Source organism: Vulpes lagopus, chromosome 13 (genome assembly GCF_018345385.1).
Source record: "Vulpes lagopus strain Blue_001 chromosome 13, ASM1834538v1, whole genome shotgun sequence".
NCBI classification, from domain to species: Eukaryota; Metazoa; Chordata; class Mammalia; order Carnivora; family Canidae; genus Vulpes; species Vulpes lagopus.
Window position 1 is genome coordinate 2,488,603 of NC_054836.1, and position 18,462 is coordinate 2,507,064.

At 37.5% G+C, this 18,462-nt stretch overlaps 1 protein-coding gene across 1 annotated transcript in view; it reads right to left on the reverse strand.

The window, feature by feature from the left end:
- Window positions 1-18,462, reverse strand: part of GRM8 (glutamate metabotropic receptor 8) — a 748,335-nt gene that overhangs the window by 572,578 nt on the left and 157,295 nt on the right. The window contains exon 3 of the mRNA XM_041728295.1: window positions 14,656-14,872. Coding sequence (XP_041584229.1) covers window positions 14,656-14,872 — 217 coding nt within the window. The remainder of the gene's footprint in view (window positions 1-14,655; window positions 14,873-18,462) is intronic.

An 18,462-nucleotide genomic window follows, 5' to 3' on the forward strand; every position in this document is an offset into this window, starting at 1 on the left:
CCTCCTAGCACTCAGGAAAAATAGCAATAAAGATCTCTAAATGGATTTTGTTTGTTTGTTTGTTTGTTTGTTTTAAAAAAGATAATAGCAACCTAAGGGACACTTGCCTTTTTGTTCTTTTTCACTTAAGTATTAGATTAATGTGAAATTTTGCCAGTAAATAATTCACTTGACTTCCCATCCCAGAAATATCCTTTTAGGGGAGTCACACAGTCTTTTTAGACACACCCATCCCAATCTAAGTGTTCTAGGACACACCCTGCTGCTGGCCAACATGTCTTAAAGGACTTTGGTTTCAGTGGCTTAAATTCCCCATAGCACCAAGTCACCTCATTCCCCCAGGCCTAGAATTTTGTTTCTACTTGTGCTTAAGCCAATTCACATCTCCCTGCCTTAACCCTCCTAGTCCAAGCCAACCTCAGGCCTTGCCTGCAATAAATTTCTAACTCATCTTCAGCTTCCATCTTGCCCTGCAATCCAGTTTCTACACATGATCCCCTTAAAATGTCAATCATACCATGCCACCCTCCAAATAAAATGTCTTCAAAGGTTTTCCATTGCTTGAAAATAAAATCCACACATTCTGCCACTGTCTATAACCAGTCAATCATGCCTTTTACTGATGGTTGTCTGATGACCCTTTTCCTTGCTACCAAATATCTCACAAATGAACTGTGAATATGCATTTTTTTCTTTCTAAGACACAATTTAATTATTAGCTTGAATTTATAATTATTAGTTTACTGGTTTTTCTTTTAAAATCAGTCTTCTAAATAGAAACTAAGCCCCTTGAGACCAGAGACCACATATGTGAATTCTCAGCACCTACCACAGTCCTTGAAACCTCATATTGGCTCCAATCATTTGTCAAGTGAATTGAGTAAACAAGCTTCCCAGGGCCCAAAGTCGTGGCTCTAAATGCCAGAAGCCATAAACTTTTATGGCTTTTTTATCTTATGAGGTCATGCCACACACTTATATACCTGGAACACTCAAAGGCAATTAAAAGAGGAATAATACATGCAATATATTTACCTACTTTCTGATGTTGCATCCACCTATTTGTCAGACCTCAAAGAGTTCTCAACTTTAACTCAACTTTGCCCCACCAGAACTAGACGGTTTTGGTTCTCAGAATCAAGTTTACCAATCTGGGCATCAAACTTGCTGTCATCTACTTAAGCTACTGCTTCTTAACTTAAACCTAGCCTCAAACTTTGGTTTCCTGGTTCTCCTTCCTTCCCAAGAAACTTCCTATTGTAAACTCATCCTTGCCCCCTAGATCCCAAGGCTCCCACATGCCAGCAGGTAGAATGTGATACTGAATCCTGACTCTGGGCAGAGCCCACCCCTTACCAGTGCACTGCTAGCCTGTTCCATCTACCTACATCCTCCAAATTACCTCCTTCATAATATCCTGTCACCAGGATGCACTTACCTGCTCTGTGCTCATTCATCTGCTCAACAACAAGCATTCTTAGAGCATCTTCTAGACCCTCCAAGTATAGTACTGTACAAGAATAAATAAGGTATGCTACCTACCTCTAAAGGAAGATCTCTAAAAGAAGTAATTAAAATACAAAGTGTCAAGATATCTATCTGTAAGGAAGCTAGAGACTGACCAAGTGTTCATAGTGGCCCACTTCTCACCTTCTAGTTGTCTTGATAAAACTTAGGTCAGGCTTCTTTCCTTCCTACCTGCCTCTGAACTCTGTTTTCCCCAAATTGGAGCAAGCACTGAAAACTGGAACAAGTCCCCTCATTAGCTTTCCCAGGAACTGGCTGACCACAACAGGACACTCTCCTATCAGGCCTCACTGGTCATTTCCCCTTTGCTTGTCAAACTTCCCTAAAAATCTCCATTAAGCTTTTGTTTACTCTACTCTGTAAAAGAAAAGACTTTTCCCCTTTCATTTTTTCATGTTTGCAGATTTTTGAGATAGGAGCATTCTCCATTACAATAGTCTTTCTTCTGAATAATGTCTCTCCTTATCCATGTCTGGATTTGTTTTATTTGATAGCACACACAGAAGAATTTTAACTTAGCTGGGAAAAGGAGAAGGAGATCAGAGAAGACTTCTGGGAAAGAATCTGGGAACAGAAGAACAAGGAAACATCAACCAGACCAATGTAGAGGAAGGCAGGAATTCCAGATGTGGCACATGGTAGGAGGTTCACATTACTCCCCTGGAAACATAGTTTCTTGATCTTTGCTTTGTGCCTGAACAGTTTTCACCCCATCTGCATCCAGTGTCACTTCCAAACATCTGCCCTCAGTGAGTGGGCCTATCGCCTTCCTTGGTCCAGGTCTATCCCTCTGAGTACCCACACAAACATACACACGTGTACCTTTCCTCCAAATATATGTTCCCTCCCAACATGCCTAGAAGCCTTCAGAACACTGAAGGGATCTAGTTATTGATGTGTCAGATCCAGGCCCCCTCTCAGCATTTTCATGGACTCTCAGTCCTAGGCATCTCACACTGTTTTTGGCTTGGACTGAGTTCCCATAGCCTAGAAATAGGAGACTAAAAAGACATGAGAAATGTAAAGAGAGTAAGCTTGACTAGAAATCCTACAAGGGCAGGAACCAGATCTGACTGGTCCAATACCATATCCCTAATGTCCTAGGAACAGGGCCCATGCACATAGTGGGTGCTCAAGTATTTGTTGAATAAATTGTCACATCAGCTCACATGAATAGTTCCCACTAATGCAGGATTCCTTCTGGCAATAGCATCACACATCATTTTGAAGGGGAACACACTGGTTGCCCTTCACAATATCAAACACAAAAGGCTTGCAATGTACTCCGTGCATCCCATTTTCCCTTAATAGTCCATTATGTGCATGCCAGCCATGATACATGATGCAAATGTGGCCCCAGAGTCACATGGCCCTGAGTACCATGGCCTTGGAAGTGTATCTGAGCTGCTACACGAGGTTTTTTTTTTTTTCTCTCTTTTTCTCTCTCATTGTTACAATGCCAAAAGATATGTTTAAATCATTATTTAAAATTCCTTTCTCGACCAAACCTCTTCCCAGAGCTGTTAACAAGAAACAAAATGTGCTGACTTGAGTTTCACTTTCTCTTCTTTCCCCTGCCTTCCCTTTGTGGGGCCCCCAATGAGTCATGAAATGGCTCTGGTCAGGTAACACTGAAAGAAGAGAAGAAAGAAGCCCAGTATCTGTCAAACATGCAGATGTTAGAGAACAAAAACTGTGCAGCATGGTTTTGTCAAGGGACACGACCCCAGAAATAATTGGCACCTATTGCAATAAACTATTTACTTCATCGCCTTCTGATTGTACTATTCTGGAACCATTTATTTTCAAGGAAACCATAATTATTGTTTAGTTGATAAGTTATAGAGTAAACTGGGAAAACACACTCCTAATTCTCAGGCCAACTCTTTAAGTTCTACAAAAACGACATAAATGGATTCTGATGTTTCTTTATTTCTGCAAGGGGGTGTTTTTATATTATGTTCTTCTATCTACACAGCAAAGTATAAATTGCACCTTACAGTTCCCATCTAGTGCTAGAGTTCCCAAGCAGAATGGCTTTAATGAGGAAATGACTTTGGAAAAGGAAATAGAAGAATGTGATTTCTTTAGGGCTAGGCAACAGAGTAGAAGCACATTCTTGTCATGACTCGGGCATTCAGTTTTGAGGATGCAGAGACTAGCTGGCAAGGACAAGGGGAAACAAGGCTGGCTAACCTGATTATAGAAGCTGATGCCTCAAGAGAAACTGAGTAGCCCAATGCCCAGAGTCCATCCAAAGAACCAGGACAAATGTGAGTTTGACTCTGAAAGAATTCCACAAATCCAACAGCCATTTTTAGTGTTATGGATTGAATGGTGTCCCCAGAAAAACTCATGATAACTCCTAGTACTTCAGACTGTTGCTTTATTTTCATTGCAGGTGTAATTAATTAAGGGTCACTAAAAATGTGATTAAGATGAGATCATACTTATATGAGGTCATCCAATATGAAGTCATATTGATGTGGGCCCTTAATCCTATATGACTTATATCCTTACAGAAAAAGGAAATTTGGACACGTGCACACAAACACTCACACACAGAGGGATTACCATGTGAAGATGAAGGCAAAGATCAGAATGAAGTGTCTACATGCCAAGGAACAGGGGTTGCTAGCAAACCACCAAGAAGCTAGGGGAGAGTGATGGAACAAATAGTCCTTTACAACGCTCAAAAGGAACCAATCTTGCGGATACCTTGATATAGGACTTGAGCCTCCAGACCAGGAGACAATAGATTGATGTTGTTTAAACCATCCAGTTTGTTACTTTGCTATAGTAACATAATATAGCAAAAAAAGTAATATAGCTGGTGATAAGAGTTAGGTAGCAGGAAAAAAATACCTCAAAACAGCGACTGCACTATTAATATGACAGATCCTGGCCCTTCCCAATAATTTGCCTAGGAATCTCTGAGAAAAAACCTCAAACCATCATCTGAGGCTAAGTTCTCTTATTCTAGGGATATGACAGTAAAAAAAGATGTGAGAAATGTAAAGTCAGTAAGCCAGAGAGGGTCAAGACCCCTACACATATCAGGGGCCCAATCCACAGGCAGGGCTGTGCTCAGGGGCTTTATATAGAGTCAGATTGCAGGAGCTATGCAACAATACAGGCAGGACTGAACACCTCCACCCCTACCCCACTCAGGTGAAAGAGCTGACAAGGAATAGGCAGCGTATCATGGCCTAAACCTCAGAGTCCAGAGTCTGGAATAGAGCCCCACTCCCAGGGATCCAGGGTGTGAGTCAAGGATGGGACAACACAGTAAGTTTGCACTGACCTGGGGCTCACACCGGGACCATCACGTGCAGGGTTCATCACGGAAAAAACACTTTAAAGCCTGGAAATTTGTGGACTGAGGTTGAGGACAAAATGATGGCTCTGGCTCAGACTCAGGAACTAAACAAAAATCAAAGCATTACCAAAGGCATAGGTGATGCTGGGTAGGAGTGGATCAGGGAGAAAAAGAGCTAATGTGAGAAAGCAAGTCATACACTTGTCTATCAGTGGATACATCTGAGTAATCATCAATAGATCAAGGAACAAAAATTGTCAAAATCTATATACATTTTACACATATTAAACATTTCACAAATATGCACATTATTCATTACAAAGTTGGTATCAGATTCTATATTCAATTCTTTGAGCTGCCTCTTTCTCAGGAAACTATGCTTCGGTTGAAGTTATTTAAATTTCACTTCACATCATGTGGTATAGTGTCTTTGAGTTTAGGGTCCATAGACTGCCACCCTCCACCTGCAGGTTTATGCCAGGTCTTTTTGTTACATGAGCTGCAAGATGCCCTCTTTTGGACAATGTGTTCTTGGGCAATGCCCATAAATGATAACTCCATTAAGGCAATGATTACATCCATTTGTAACAGTTTCTCTGAGTCCTCTGATACACAGTGCCCAGCTAGGAAGAAGAATCCATGATTCATCTCTGTATCCTGAAAGCCTAGCACAAGTGTGTCCTGATATAGGGTATGTGCACAATAAATGCTTGCTGAATAGATCAATATTTAGGTTGAAAAAGAAAGAAGAAGAGGAACAAGCAGCATTCCAAATGCTGACTGATACTAATTAATCTATGCATTCAACTATGTGCCAAAATTATTCTAGGTAATGTATTAGTCAGGCCAAAAATATATATAATAATAGGATTGATCCCTACTAGGAGGTACAAAGCAAGATTCAGGAATAAGAAGTACTGGCTGCCTTTCATTGAACACTTATTTGGATCTCACTCTACCTTATTTGCTCATTGAGCAAACTGGATATGCTCAGGGCAACAAGACCACTCCTAGGTTACCCACTGGTGAGAATGACCTCCTAACACAATACAAGCTAACAATTATTGAGCATTTACCATGTGCTATACATTGTTATGTACGATCTCATTCATATCTTATAGAGTTGCTAAATCTATTACACAGACAAAGAAATTGGGGCACAACAATATTAAGTTACCCAAGGTCTCATAGCTAGAATATGACAATTCTGGAATGCAAACCCAGCTTGAGAGAAGCATTTAATTACTCCCTAGCACTGTCTGGCCTGAGATCTTAGGGGTGGTCTGCACCTACAAATTATAGGCTTTGGTATTTGCCAGTAAGAAAAAAATTGAACTCTAAGTGGCTTAACAGTATGCAAGTCCCTTAAATTTCCTATATAGATCACACATTAGAAAAGAAAAGGTATAAACCCAGTGTTGGAAACATCTCTGCCTTTCAGTTCCCAGAGCCTGATCAAGACTGACCTCTAGGCTCACAATACTAACACAACCATGAATCTGATGACAATGGCCGTTCAAAAGAAATTCATGAAGCATCTGTTATGTGCCAGATACTCTGCTGGATATTGACATGGAAGGGGGGCGGGGGGTGTGAGGGGGAGTCCATCCCCTCTGGGGAGGAATAAAGTCTCCCCAGATTGTCCTTCTACAACCTGGAAGAAGATGTATACAGAGAAGTTGGAATCACAGTCAGAGTGCCAAGTGGTGATACAGGAGCACAAGGCTAGATATTCCAAACTTGTCCTGATATCTCAACTCTTCTAAGTGGCAACTAAACAACCAGACCCAAGCAAAGACACAATAAGTCAGGTGACACAATAAGTAATATTTTGGCAGGATTGGCAAGAATAAGACTTAAAGTAGAAGACATACCATAGCGGTTGTGGAAACTAGTAAGGAGAACAAAGAGCTTCACAAAATTCTCCTTTTTGATCTTCCTGATCTCTCAGGAAGAACATAAATAAGTTTAAAGGTAATTAACAAATCAAGCCAAGCCCTCTCTGGCTATTTATCCTACACACCAGACAATACATCTACCACCTTCATAATATATAGCTTTGCCACACATTGGGAAAAAATCCGTATTATCCCCATTCCTTTCATTAGTAATATCTGATATCAAATGGCATGTTAGAGTTTATGAATAACATTCACAAGTATTATATCATTTGATTACCACTGATAAGAGGGTTCTCATTTTTCAGACAAGAAAATTAATCCTCAAAGTCTTATAATTGAAGAAAAGAGATTTAAACAAGTTCTTGACGTCAACGTGGGTTCCACTGCATCAAACTGCCATTGTTTACAAAACACTTAACTACAGCATTAAGAATCATAGGTTTGAAGGCACTTATTGAATGTTGCTTGTTATTCTACATTAATAGCAACTGCTGCTACTTAGCAGTTCCTAAGCCCTAAATATTAAGAAAGGCCAGGGTGAAGAACAGCTTTGAAATGATGCTCTATTTGATCAGGTTCTGCAGTAATTGTTAAAACCATATATACTTTCTTTGGATCCCTATAAAGCTTCTGCAGGATCACTGCACCTGCAGTTCCAATTTGCAATTTCCTCAGCCCTCTTTTGAAGTTATTCTTGCCAATTACCTGGTGTTAATATTAATTAAATATGATTTGCAACTTGAAATGTGGTGTTATCAATGGAACTCAGCTGTAGGAATAAAAGTAAAATTTTCAATTGAATTTAAATGTTTCCTTTCATTCATAGTATTTTACAACATTAATAATACTTTTGTCAAATTGATTTTTGCCTGCTGGAAGTCATTTTTCCAAAGCAATGAACATCTGAGGAAAAAAGCTGCTCTTTATGTATTCCTTTCTTTCTGTCATTGAAAATACTTTGTTTTAATCTTGAAATGAATCCATTTCAGCTAATAGAAACTTGGTTCTTGTTTATAATCCAAGAGGGGAAAAAAATGCTTCCTTTTAAAATGATACTGAGATAGTTTAAAAATATGAACAGTGGGCACTTTTTAATTGTATCCTAGAAATGAAATCTCCCTGATTTTATTGCTTGACCCCTGCCAAAAAATAAATCACTCTTGGCAAGTGTCAGTCACTTTATATACAAAAAAAGAATTAATTAAATTGGTTTATTGCATTAACATTTCAAACAGATTGTGCCAGTCCAACGACCTCTGCAATCCCTTCCAATTCTGAGATTTTAAGATTCCAAACACATGTCAGACAATAGTTGGAAGCTTCCAGCATTTGCAAATTAGAAAAAAAAATTAGAAAAAAAAAGTCACGTATGGTAAAAGATTTGACAGAATTAGGTCTATTCTGCTCCCCTGTAATGTGTGCGATGACGACTCACAGGCCTGTCATCTTCAATAAGCCATTCATAAACATGATGACTGATTAAAGGAGGTGTGTTGCCATACTGTACAAATCCACAGTGAAAAGATATAATGCTTTCACAAATTCCTTTTATCTTCAAAGATAAAGCTTTAGCTTTCTTGCCCCTTATAATGATAGTGGTAGCATTAACATTTATTATCCTGTCTTCCTTTTAAAAATAATATAAGTGACAATAATAAATATAAGCAAGTGAAAGCCTGTCTAAAAACTCAAGGAAGTCATTTTTTTGAGTCACAAACTGCAAGCCCCAGAGCTTATGATTAAAAAATGTAAAGATATACCATGAACCTCTTTATTACACTATCATTGAAAACATCATATAAAATAATTAAAACAAGGCAGAAATAGAGGATCCTGGTCCTAACAACCGAGGATGTGCAACATGGATAAGTCTTAATCAGCAGCAACTGAGTTATTCCTATCCCTTAGGCCAAAAATAAAAATAAATTAGGCTCAATAGGACTCTCTGGATGTCCATAATTTTCCAGGTGTCAATGAAAAGAGCAGCATCCTGGAGTTACAAAAAGTAGGGAGGTGAGTAGTATGCTCACCACAGCATAAGGAGTGTGATCTTGGGAAGCTCTTAACTACCTAGAAGCCTAGGAAAGACAGATTCAGATCCCACCATGTACTCTAGGCTGGAACCCTGAATTATCCATTAGATCACTCCATCTACCCAAGTAGCCAGGATAGGGAGTGTAAAATTCTGTAACATTCCAAAAGGAACTTCTGAACTGGTTTTGTTATGGGCTTCTCCATTAACCAAATTCTGTCTACTTAGCACCTCTCATCCTCATTTCTACTGTATTGTCCTTCTGGTATACTTCACATTCCTGTCACTGTAAATTTGCTTCCTAAGTACACCCATATTCACTACTACTCCCTATTACAGGTATTAAATTGTGTCTCCCAACAAGATATGTTGAAATCCTAAACCCAGTACCTCAGAATGTGACCTTATATGGAAATAAGGTGATCACAGATGCAATTAAGATTAGGTCATACTGGAGTATGGTGGGCCTTTAATCCAATATGATGGGCATCCTTATACAAAAGGAAGACACAGAGACAGGCACAAGAAAGGAGAAAATTGTGATATGATGACAGAAGAAGATATTGGAGTGATGCCTCAACAAGCCAGTGAACACCAAGGATAACTAATAAAAACTAGAAGCTACAAAAAGAAATGAAGGATTTCCCCCCTACAGTTTGCAGAAGTAGCATAGCCCTGCTAACATTTTTATTTCAGATTTCTGATCTCTAGAACTGTGAGACTATGCATTCCTGTTGTTTTAAGCTATCTAATTTGTGGCATTTTGTTATGGTAGCTCTAGGGAGCCAATGCACTCCCCCTCTCAAGGACACTCCTTGATTCTCTGCCACTATACCACACATGTTCAGAGAAAGTTTCTGTTCTCCTATGAAAATCTGCTCAATATACTTGAATTTTTTTTCAAGAACTCCTACCATCTCCCATCATCGAAATCTTCTTCAAAGGAGACTGAGAGTCCCCTCATAGCCACAAATCCATCAAGATAAGAGAACACTCTGCCATACTCTTAGCTTTGCTAAGTCTAGGCCATTAGTACCACACATTTTTTCCGTTTATGCCAATTTTCCTCAGCTTTAGTGAGATTTAATTCACAAATGAAAATTGTATATATTTAAGGTATACAACATGATGCTTTGAAATATGAATATACTGTGTAATGATTACCACAATCAAGCTAATTAACATATCCGTCATGTCACATAGTTCCTATTTGTGTGTGTGTGTGTGTGTGTGTGTGTATGTGTGTGTGTGGTGAGAATACTTAAGATCAACTCTCTTAGCAAATTTCAAGTATACAATACAGTATTTTAACTATAGTTACCATTCTATACATTACATCTACAGAGCTTATTCTTCTGGCATAACTGAAAGTTTGCACTCTTTAGCCAACATTCCCCCATTTCTCCTACTCCCTAACCCCTGGCAACCATCATTTTACCCTCTGCTTTTATGAGTTCAACTCTTTCAGATTCCACATATAAGTGAGATAAGGCACTACTTGTCTTTCTGTGTCTGCCTTACTTCACTTAGCATGTCTCCTCTAGATTCATCTATGTTGCCACAAATGACAAGATTTCTTTCTTTCTTAAGGCCAAATAGTATTCTTATATACCTTTTCTTTAACCATTCATCCATCAATGGACACTTAAGTTGTTTCCATATCTTGGCTATAATGACTACTGCCACAATGAATATGAGTACAGATATCTCTTCAAGGTACTGATTTTTATATATATATATATATATATATATATATATATATATATATATATACCTAGAATTAGGATTGCTGGATCATAGAGTAGTCCTATTTTCAATTTTTGAGTAACCTCCATGTAATTTTTCATAATGACTGCACTAATTTACACTCCTGCCAACACTGTACAAAGGATCCTTTTTCTCTGCATCCTTACCAACTCTTGTTACTGCATACCTTTATATAAATCTTCTCCCCAAGAGTCTAACCTCAGCCCCTTTCAATCCTCACTCTACATGTTCTACTTCAGCAATTACCTTTCTGACCTCAATTATCAATTTTGTGAAAATAAGCTTCAGGTCTATATTTCAGTTCCTCTCTTAGCTCTAGACAAACATTCTTTGCTGTTTTTCTCCAAAAAGATACGTATTGATACCTCCAATTTATTTTATTTGTAGCCAGATTACACTTCCCATCCAATCCCAAACCTACCTCTCCATTTTACTGACTCTTTCCTATTTGTGGCACTTGTATTCTCCCAATTGCCAAGGTTCAGAATTTCAAATTCCACTTTAATTTTTTTCTTTCTCCCAAGCTCTACTTCTAATCAATTGCTAAGTTCCATAGACTCCACCTCACTAAAGTCTCCCAAGTCTGTTGCTCTTCCATTTCTATTGTCACTGCTCTATACCAAGCGAAGACTGATATTGCAAAGGCCTTTCAATTGGTCTCCCCATCTTCCACTTCTCATTAATACAATCTTAAATACACATTCTGATAGATCCCTCTCTCTTCAGGGAGATCCCTCTCTCTTCAGCAGTTTCCTTCATTGTCTAGAAGATGAATAAAATTACCTCTCTGGAGTTAAAATATTCAACTGTGTGTCCATGTCAAATCTTTCAATTTTGTCTCCTATACTTTACGACACAAACTATGCTCTCATCAAATTATGCTATTTGCTGATCTCAAATACATTTTTGCCCTTTCAAAAAAAATCCTATAGTCAAGAATACCTTGGGCTGATACTATAACAGCTAGGATATCAAGGGACTATTTGTCTTTATTTTGTCAAGTAACTCCCATCCTGCTCACCCTAGAAGGATCTTGGCTAGATAAGAGCCATCACAGATGTCTGTCTGCATTCATGACCATCATTCACTCATTTTCTTCATTCTCCAAGATTCACAGACACTTCCCCCAAGTCTCAGATTTATTAAAATGAAAAATGTTCTAATCAAACTATACAAGCAATTTATCACTAAACAGGTTTTCACTTCACTATCATTCCATTATGATCTGTCTGAATTAATCAGAGAGGAAACTTACTGGAAGCCTCAATTTACACTGAAATTTCTTAGCAATCAATGTTTCTAGAGTGAGAAATTCAGAACAGAGTATGGGAAAATTTTTAAGAGTTGGGAAAATATATAATTTTATTAATAGGCAGACACTCCATAAAATGAATTTATACATCTCCTTCTCAGTCAAGATACTAAGATTTTTAAAAACACACTACTAACATGGTGACAGAAATGTCATCAATGTTGTAGTAAGAGAAGCGAATGTTACAGAACTAATGAATTTTCATCAGAGTCATCAGATCATTTCAGAATGGGTTAAGTTACTACCATTTGCTATTCCCATTAATATCATTGTCATGTAAAAGGTTTAATTTTCAGCTATTTTTGTTCTAGATAAAAATCTTTGTCATTAAAATGAGGGATGATTTTGATATTTAATATATTCCATGGCATACTCTAGTGTTGAACCAATTTGGCCTTTTCAGTATTCTGCATATTAATTGACAATCCAGCCCTCCTCCATTGCCCAGATAAGTGAGAGCTGAAATAGAATGGACAGCCAATCAAGTCACAGAATACTGAAAGAATCAACACAGAAGAAATGTGTTGCTCTAATCAGGAGCATATACAAGGCATTAAAATTATTTTATCTCATACTAATGACTAAGATAGAAACAGGAATAATAAACGGCACCATCTGAATCATTTTATGTGACAGTATTACCAAAGTAAAGCAATGCTCCCCAAAAGTGAAAACTAAGTATTTCTTTTTTTAGTCAAAAGAATAAAACTGTGATCTCACTTAACTTTAGAACAATGAATTTTATCAGATTCTACAACAACTGGCAAACTATGTCTTATATTGAATTTTTCATAGCAATCTGTTTCATGCACACAAAATGTGACCTGTAGTTGAAAAATGTACAGGATCACTGCAAAAAAATGTATCATCTCAATACATACTCTATTAGTTTCCTTCTCTTGTTGAATTATCACTCTGGTGAGAACTGACATCAGCTGCTTAAATAATGCATTAACTCTACTTCCAGAAGCTGTTGTTTTCATTTGAATGGGCATTTACTCTAAGATAAACTTGGGATTCTTAACCAAGAAGATAATATAACTTGTCATCATTTAAAGTTCAACTGAATGTTTGAATCATTTCTATAGCAATAATGACGTAAATTAAATTTTCAAAAAACAAAGATTATGGTATCATGGACGCTAACAATAGGTGTGGACAGTTTTCCAATTAAATCAGTTAACCCAATCTGTCCAACAACCCCAAGCCTTTTCTACATTTTCTGCAATAGCACAGCACTGGAAGAAATATTAAATATACTATTGTATGTAATAAATGTTCATGCCCTAGTACATGCAGAATAGATCCCAAGCATCTTCAACTCTTTCAAGAAAAACCTTTTTTCCAATAATATAACTTTAAGACTCGTCCTTGCTAATTCTAGATAAGCCCAAATCACTCTCATGGTCTTTTCCTGAGCTGAAGCTTCCAAGAAAGACAACAAATTATCAATATAATTTCTTCCTTCAAGTTCAAAATCATTCAAAAACAGCCAAGAGGCACTTTAATTTGTCCACAAAATATTGTTATTATTCTTAGAGAAAAATATATACAGTTTTTTCAATAAGTCTTAATAAGAATAATAGTATTTGTTAAGTAACAATGTCTCCTTTCACCCACCAAATTATTTTTTCTTTTTTTTTATTTTTATAAATTTATTTATTTTTTATAATAAATTTATTTTTTATTGGTCTTCAATTTGCCAACACACAAAATAACACCCAGTGCTCATCCCGTCAAGTGCCCCCCTCAGTACCTATCACCCATTCACCCCCACTCCCCCCGCCCTCCTCCCCTTCCACCACCCGTAGTTCGTTTCCCAGAGTTAGGAGTCTTTATGTTCTGTCTCCCTTTCTGATATTTCCCACATACTTCTTCTCCCTTCCCTTATATTCCCTTTCACTATTATTTATATTCCCCAAATGAATGAGAACATAGAATGTTTGTCCTTCTCCGATTGACTTATTTCACTCAGCATAATACCCTCCAGTTCCATCCACGTTGAAGCAAATGTCACCCACCAAATTATATTGCTGACCAGTCACCAATAAGATTTGCACTTTAAGTTGTCTTCTGTTTTGTTCTGTTTTTGATTTTTTTGTTGTTGTTGTTTTTTGTTTTTTTTCACATAATGAAATGGATTTACAACCTCATGGCTAAACATAGATGTGGTGAAATGCCTACAGATATTTGGATAAGCACCTTGAAAAAAAAGCCCAGGACAGAGCTGATCAGCATCTTGTTCTAACCAAAATTTTACATACTGCTCTTCATTCCATTGTAAGCTACAGAGTATAAGGTAAGAATTATAAATGCAAAAAGTCAAATGTGACAATAAGAATATTGCTGAAGTATAGCCTTGGGGGCTACTTCAGTATTGTTTTAAAATGATTATCAGTCTTAATCCCCCTAGTGTTGGATGTTAAATTCCACTGCCTTTTTTTTTTAATTTAATGACTTGCTAATGTAAACTTCCATCTAGAACAATCAAATAGTATGTCATTTATTCAAATTTACAGTGGCTCTAATGTGCCAGCAAACTCCCTTGTCAAAACAGACAACTTTAAAAAATGTTTGCCTGAGTCAGGAGCTCTATTTCCTAAATTAGCACCAAAGTGTCACCTTGATAGACCATGAACAATAAAATCACTTATAATAAATCCAACTTCCCCCTAGAGTGGACAGCCTGGGTCATGCATCTGTAGGAGTTCTAATTATTCCATAGATCAGAGAGCACTTGGAGACACTCAGACTTCTACAACTTGTCACCTCCAAATGCATATAAATATATGCTTACCAATCTCCCTTGATATCTGAGTGAAGGCCTCCACACCACTCTCTCCATAGTTGCCCTCAGAAGCCAGTGTTGACACATAATTCCACCCCAGTGCCGTGACAATGTCCACCATGGCTTGCGCTTGGTAGGAATCTGGTGGGACTACCCGAGAGAAGAAGTCATACCTGGTGTTATCACTTAGCTCTGGGGCTGTGGATGCATAGCTGATTTGAGGTATCTGTAAAATAAATGACAGATTATTTCAACCCATGAGAAATCTTGTTGAATGATGAATTGTCACATAAGAGATTAGCCAAAGCTATACCAATAACCTAGACATATCAGCCTGAAGCCAAAATATGGTTTTGTGACCACCGATTTTATTTTTATTTAGTATTTTATATAAGTCTCTAGGCTCCCTTTCTTTCAAAACACATTTCTAAACAGCAAGAAAGAACTTAGTATTGCTTCAGGTTCTGAAGCCAAAGAAAAACATTTGTGCTTTTTGTTGCTTCTGTTTTATACCAGAAATGATAAGTTCTGGAACAAAAAATGAAGCCAAAATGAAGGTATAATACATACATACATCAGAAAAGGTCACCTCTGAAATTGTATTTGGCTTTAGGACATAAAGGCTACACGATCACAAACAGAATTTAATATGAGATTTTTTTTTTTGCACTTGATACCATTTCAGTCTTAAGATTATACTTTTGGTAAATTACTTTAAATATATAGTTTTACAAGTCTATTCACTGTTTATTGATATAATCACTGAGTACCACAAAAATATTTGGGAATAGCCAACTATGTATCTTCTAATAAAAAGATGTTCCCAGATGTCCACCCCCAAAATTACAAAATCTATACCATAATTTCTTTAGAAAAGGAGACTATTTTCTTACATATATAAGATGAATTGCCAAATTCTGAAAACTAGGAATCCTATGTCATTTATCCTAAATAAATTCAAAGTAACAAATTAACTATATGCCATAAATCTCTCCCTAAAAAACTCTTAAAATGTAACATTTACTCATATATTCAAGTGAGGACTTTTACTCTACCAATGAAAAGTGCTAGGATAGAAGAACACATGGATGTTAAAGACGTAGAGTGGAAAGACATTCAGGCTTTGGGCACAAATGATGTAAAAAATCTGGCAAACACAGTGGGTAAGGACATTTCAGCCACAAAGCACTGCATGTCCAAAGGTATAGAGTCAAGAAAGAGCATGATAGATTCTAGGAATTGCAGTGTTTCACATGGTGGGAATACAGGATAGAAAGGGAAGAACATCAGGAAATAAAACTATAAATAAAGACACATAAAGAGCTAGTCATGTATGACTAGAAATGTGGATTTTATCACAAAGGAATGAGGAAGCACAGAATGACTGTAACTAAGTGGCATAATCAGATTTTTGTGTTAGATCACATTAGCAGCAGTGGAGAGAGTAGTAGCCTTCAAATTCCAATGTACACCTAGCTAGCCCCATTCCCAAAAATTCTAACTTGGTATGTCTAGAGGCTTAGAAATCTACATCTTAATATGCTCTCCAGAAGAATCTAAGGCAGATGAGCCCAAACTATGCTTAGAGATAAATTAAAGGAAAGCCATGCTAGATGCAGGACAACCAGTTAGAAAATTACTACAGAAATCTAAGAAAGTATGCAAACTGAACTAAGACAATGATGGGGGAGGGTGGGAGTGGGGAAAAGTGTAGAACCTATAAGTACCTAAAAAACAAGGTAATGTGTAGATAATAAGGGGAAATGTGGAATGACTCCTAGTTCTATGGCTTTGGTAACTGGGTAGATGATGTTTACTATTTACCAAGACACACAGAAAGAGATTTGGAAGACAAAATTTATGAGTTTAATTTTTTATTTGCTTTTTTTGAGCTTCCTGTGGAATTATTGAAAGCAACTAAAAAGTAGGCAATAATATTGGGGATATGGAGTTTAAGAGTCATCGGGACTAGAGATAAAGAATGGTGGGGGCATAAGGAAGCAGGTAGTTAAAGCCATGGGGGTGCATGTGATCACTCAAGGAATGTATGAGGGTGAAAGAAAGACAATTTGGGAGTATGAGCTATGCAACTGTGCATCTCACCACTCCTCTGCTGCCATGCCGTAGTGTGAAAGTTCGGAGGTCAAAATGACTCCAAGATGTCCTAATTTAGGTTGCTTCATTAAAGATACAGATCTGACTGGTATATAAAACAATTAACTTTGCTCTCCATCTGATCCTGCAGTTAATGTTAGTACTAAGATGTCAAAGAGGCTCAATTCCATCTTCCCACATTGGGCTAACTGCATAGCCTGGAATCTGTCACCCACCATGACCCTGACTAGTCTACATGGAGTGGACTCTCCTCTTGACATTCTTGAAAAGCTCTCATCATCTGAATGATCTTTCATGGGTTTAAAGAGTCCTACTCCATACCGATAGCCAATAAAGTGAAACTAAACTTTCCAAGACACAAAAGCCTCAGTTACTCAGGGAGCAGTTAGAACAATGTGCTTGGAGCTCTCCAGGGTGCTGCAGGATCCATTCAGTTTCTCTGTAACCTGTACCTATATATATATATATATATATTGCCTATAACAATGATTTAGCCTATTTAGCCCTCAGTTCTTCCTGGTCCTGTTCCCTGATGGGACCATATTAACTTGCTTATCAACATCGTCGGACCATAAAACCAGCCTAACCTGCCTCCTTCCTTTCCCTTTGCTGTGCTTCCTTTGATAGATACACTGGCCCTATCTTGTCAGACTGTTCCCTTAATTAAACTTTGTGCCTTTGTAGTAACGGACTCCTCAGCAAGGATACCCCTTCAAATCTCCAACCACACACCAAATCTGGGCCTCTTTTATCTTTTATTGCTTACTTCTAAATAACCTGGGAAAGGGACAATGAATGACTCAGTGAGATCTACCTTCTGCTAAATAAAAGTTTCCCAAAGATCAAGAGCATATGCATTTCTATATTCTAATGAAAGAGATTCAGTAGCTTGACTTTCATTTTGGAAGGAATTCTGTGCATGTATAAGTAGTTTGTGTATTTGTAGGAAGAGATAGGGAAACATTCCATAGCAAATTCTATAGCACTATACCATTCCCTTGTCCTGTTTGGATATATAATAATCCTCCCCACTTCCTCAGCTACTCAGAGTCCAGCAGTAAAATGCCTTATACAATCCCCACCTTGCCTATAATAATGAGCCACCCCTCTCTAAAAATGAGCACAAAGTGTGAAAATTGAGTGTTTGAAACCAAAACTAATTATCTCAAATTACTACCTTCAGTCAGTCACTTTCAGGGCTGTTTAATTAGCAGTCAGCATCATGTTTAGGATTAATTAAACAGGTGTAAAGGGTATATAAAATAAAAGTACAGATAGAGAATGGTTGTTTGAATAATTAGGTAAAGGATTTCCTCCCCAAAGCCTTGAGGAGTTTTCCCTTTGCAGATCAACATGTGAAAAAGTAATGTGAGAGTCCATGTCTGTTTTCATTTTCTCCATTTTTGCTATGTTGCAGTCTATAATAATAGACATCAGGGTACACTGATTATATTTTAAGACAGCTTCTCAAGTTGTCATAAAGTCACATCTCATTTTAATTTTATTGTGGCTGACCACTAAGCATTGGCTCACTGAACATTTTAATTTCTGTGCCAGCATTCCCAGTATTTCCACTATTCTCAAATTAACCCCCTACTGGCAATTGAAGTGGGAATTTTTTCTTAAAACCTGTAATGTTTCTTTTTTTTCCCTCTACTAAATCCATCCTAACTAATCCCTTCAGCCTAGAGTTTTATTTAC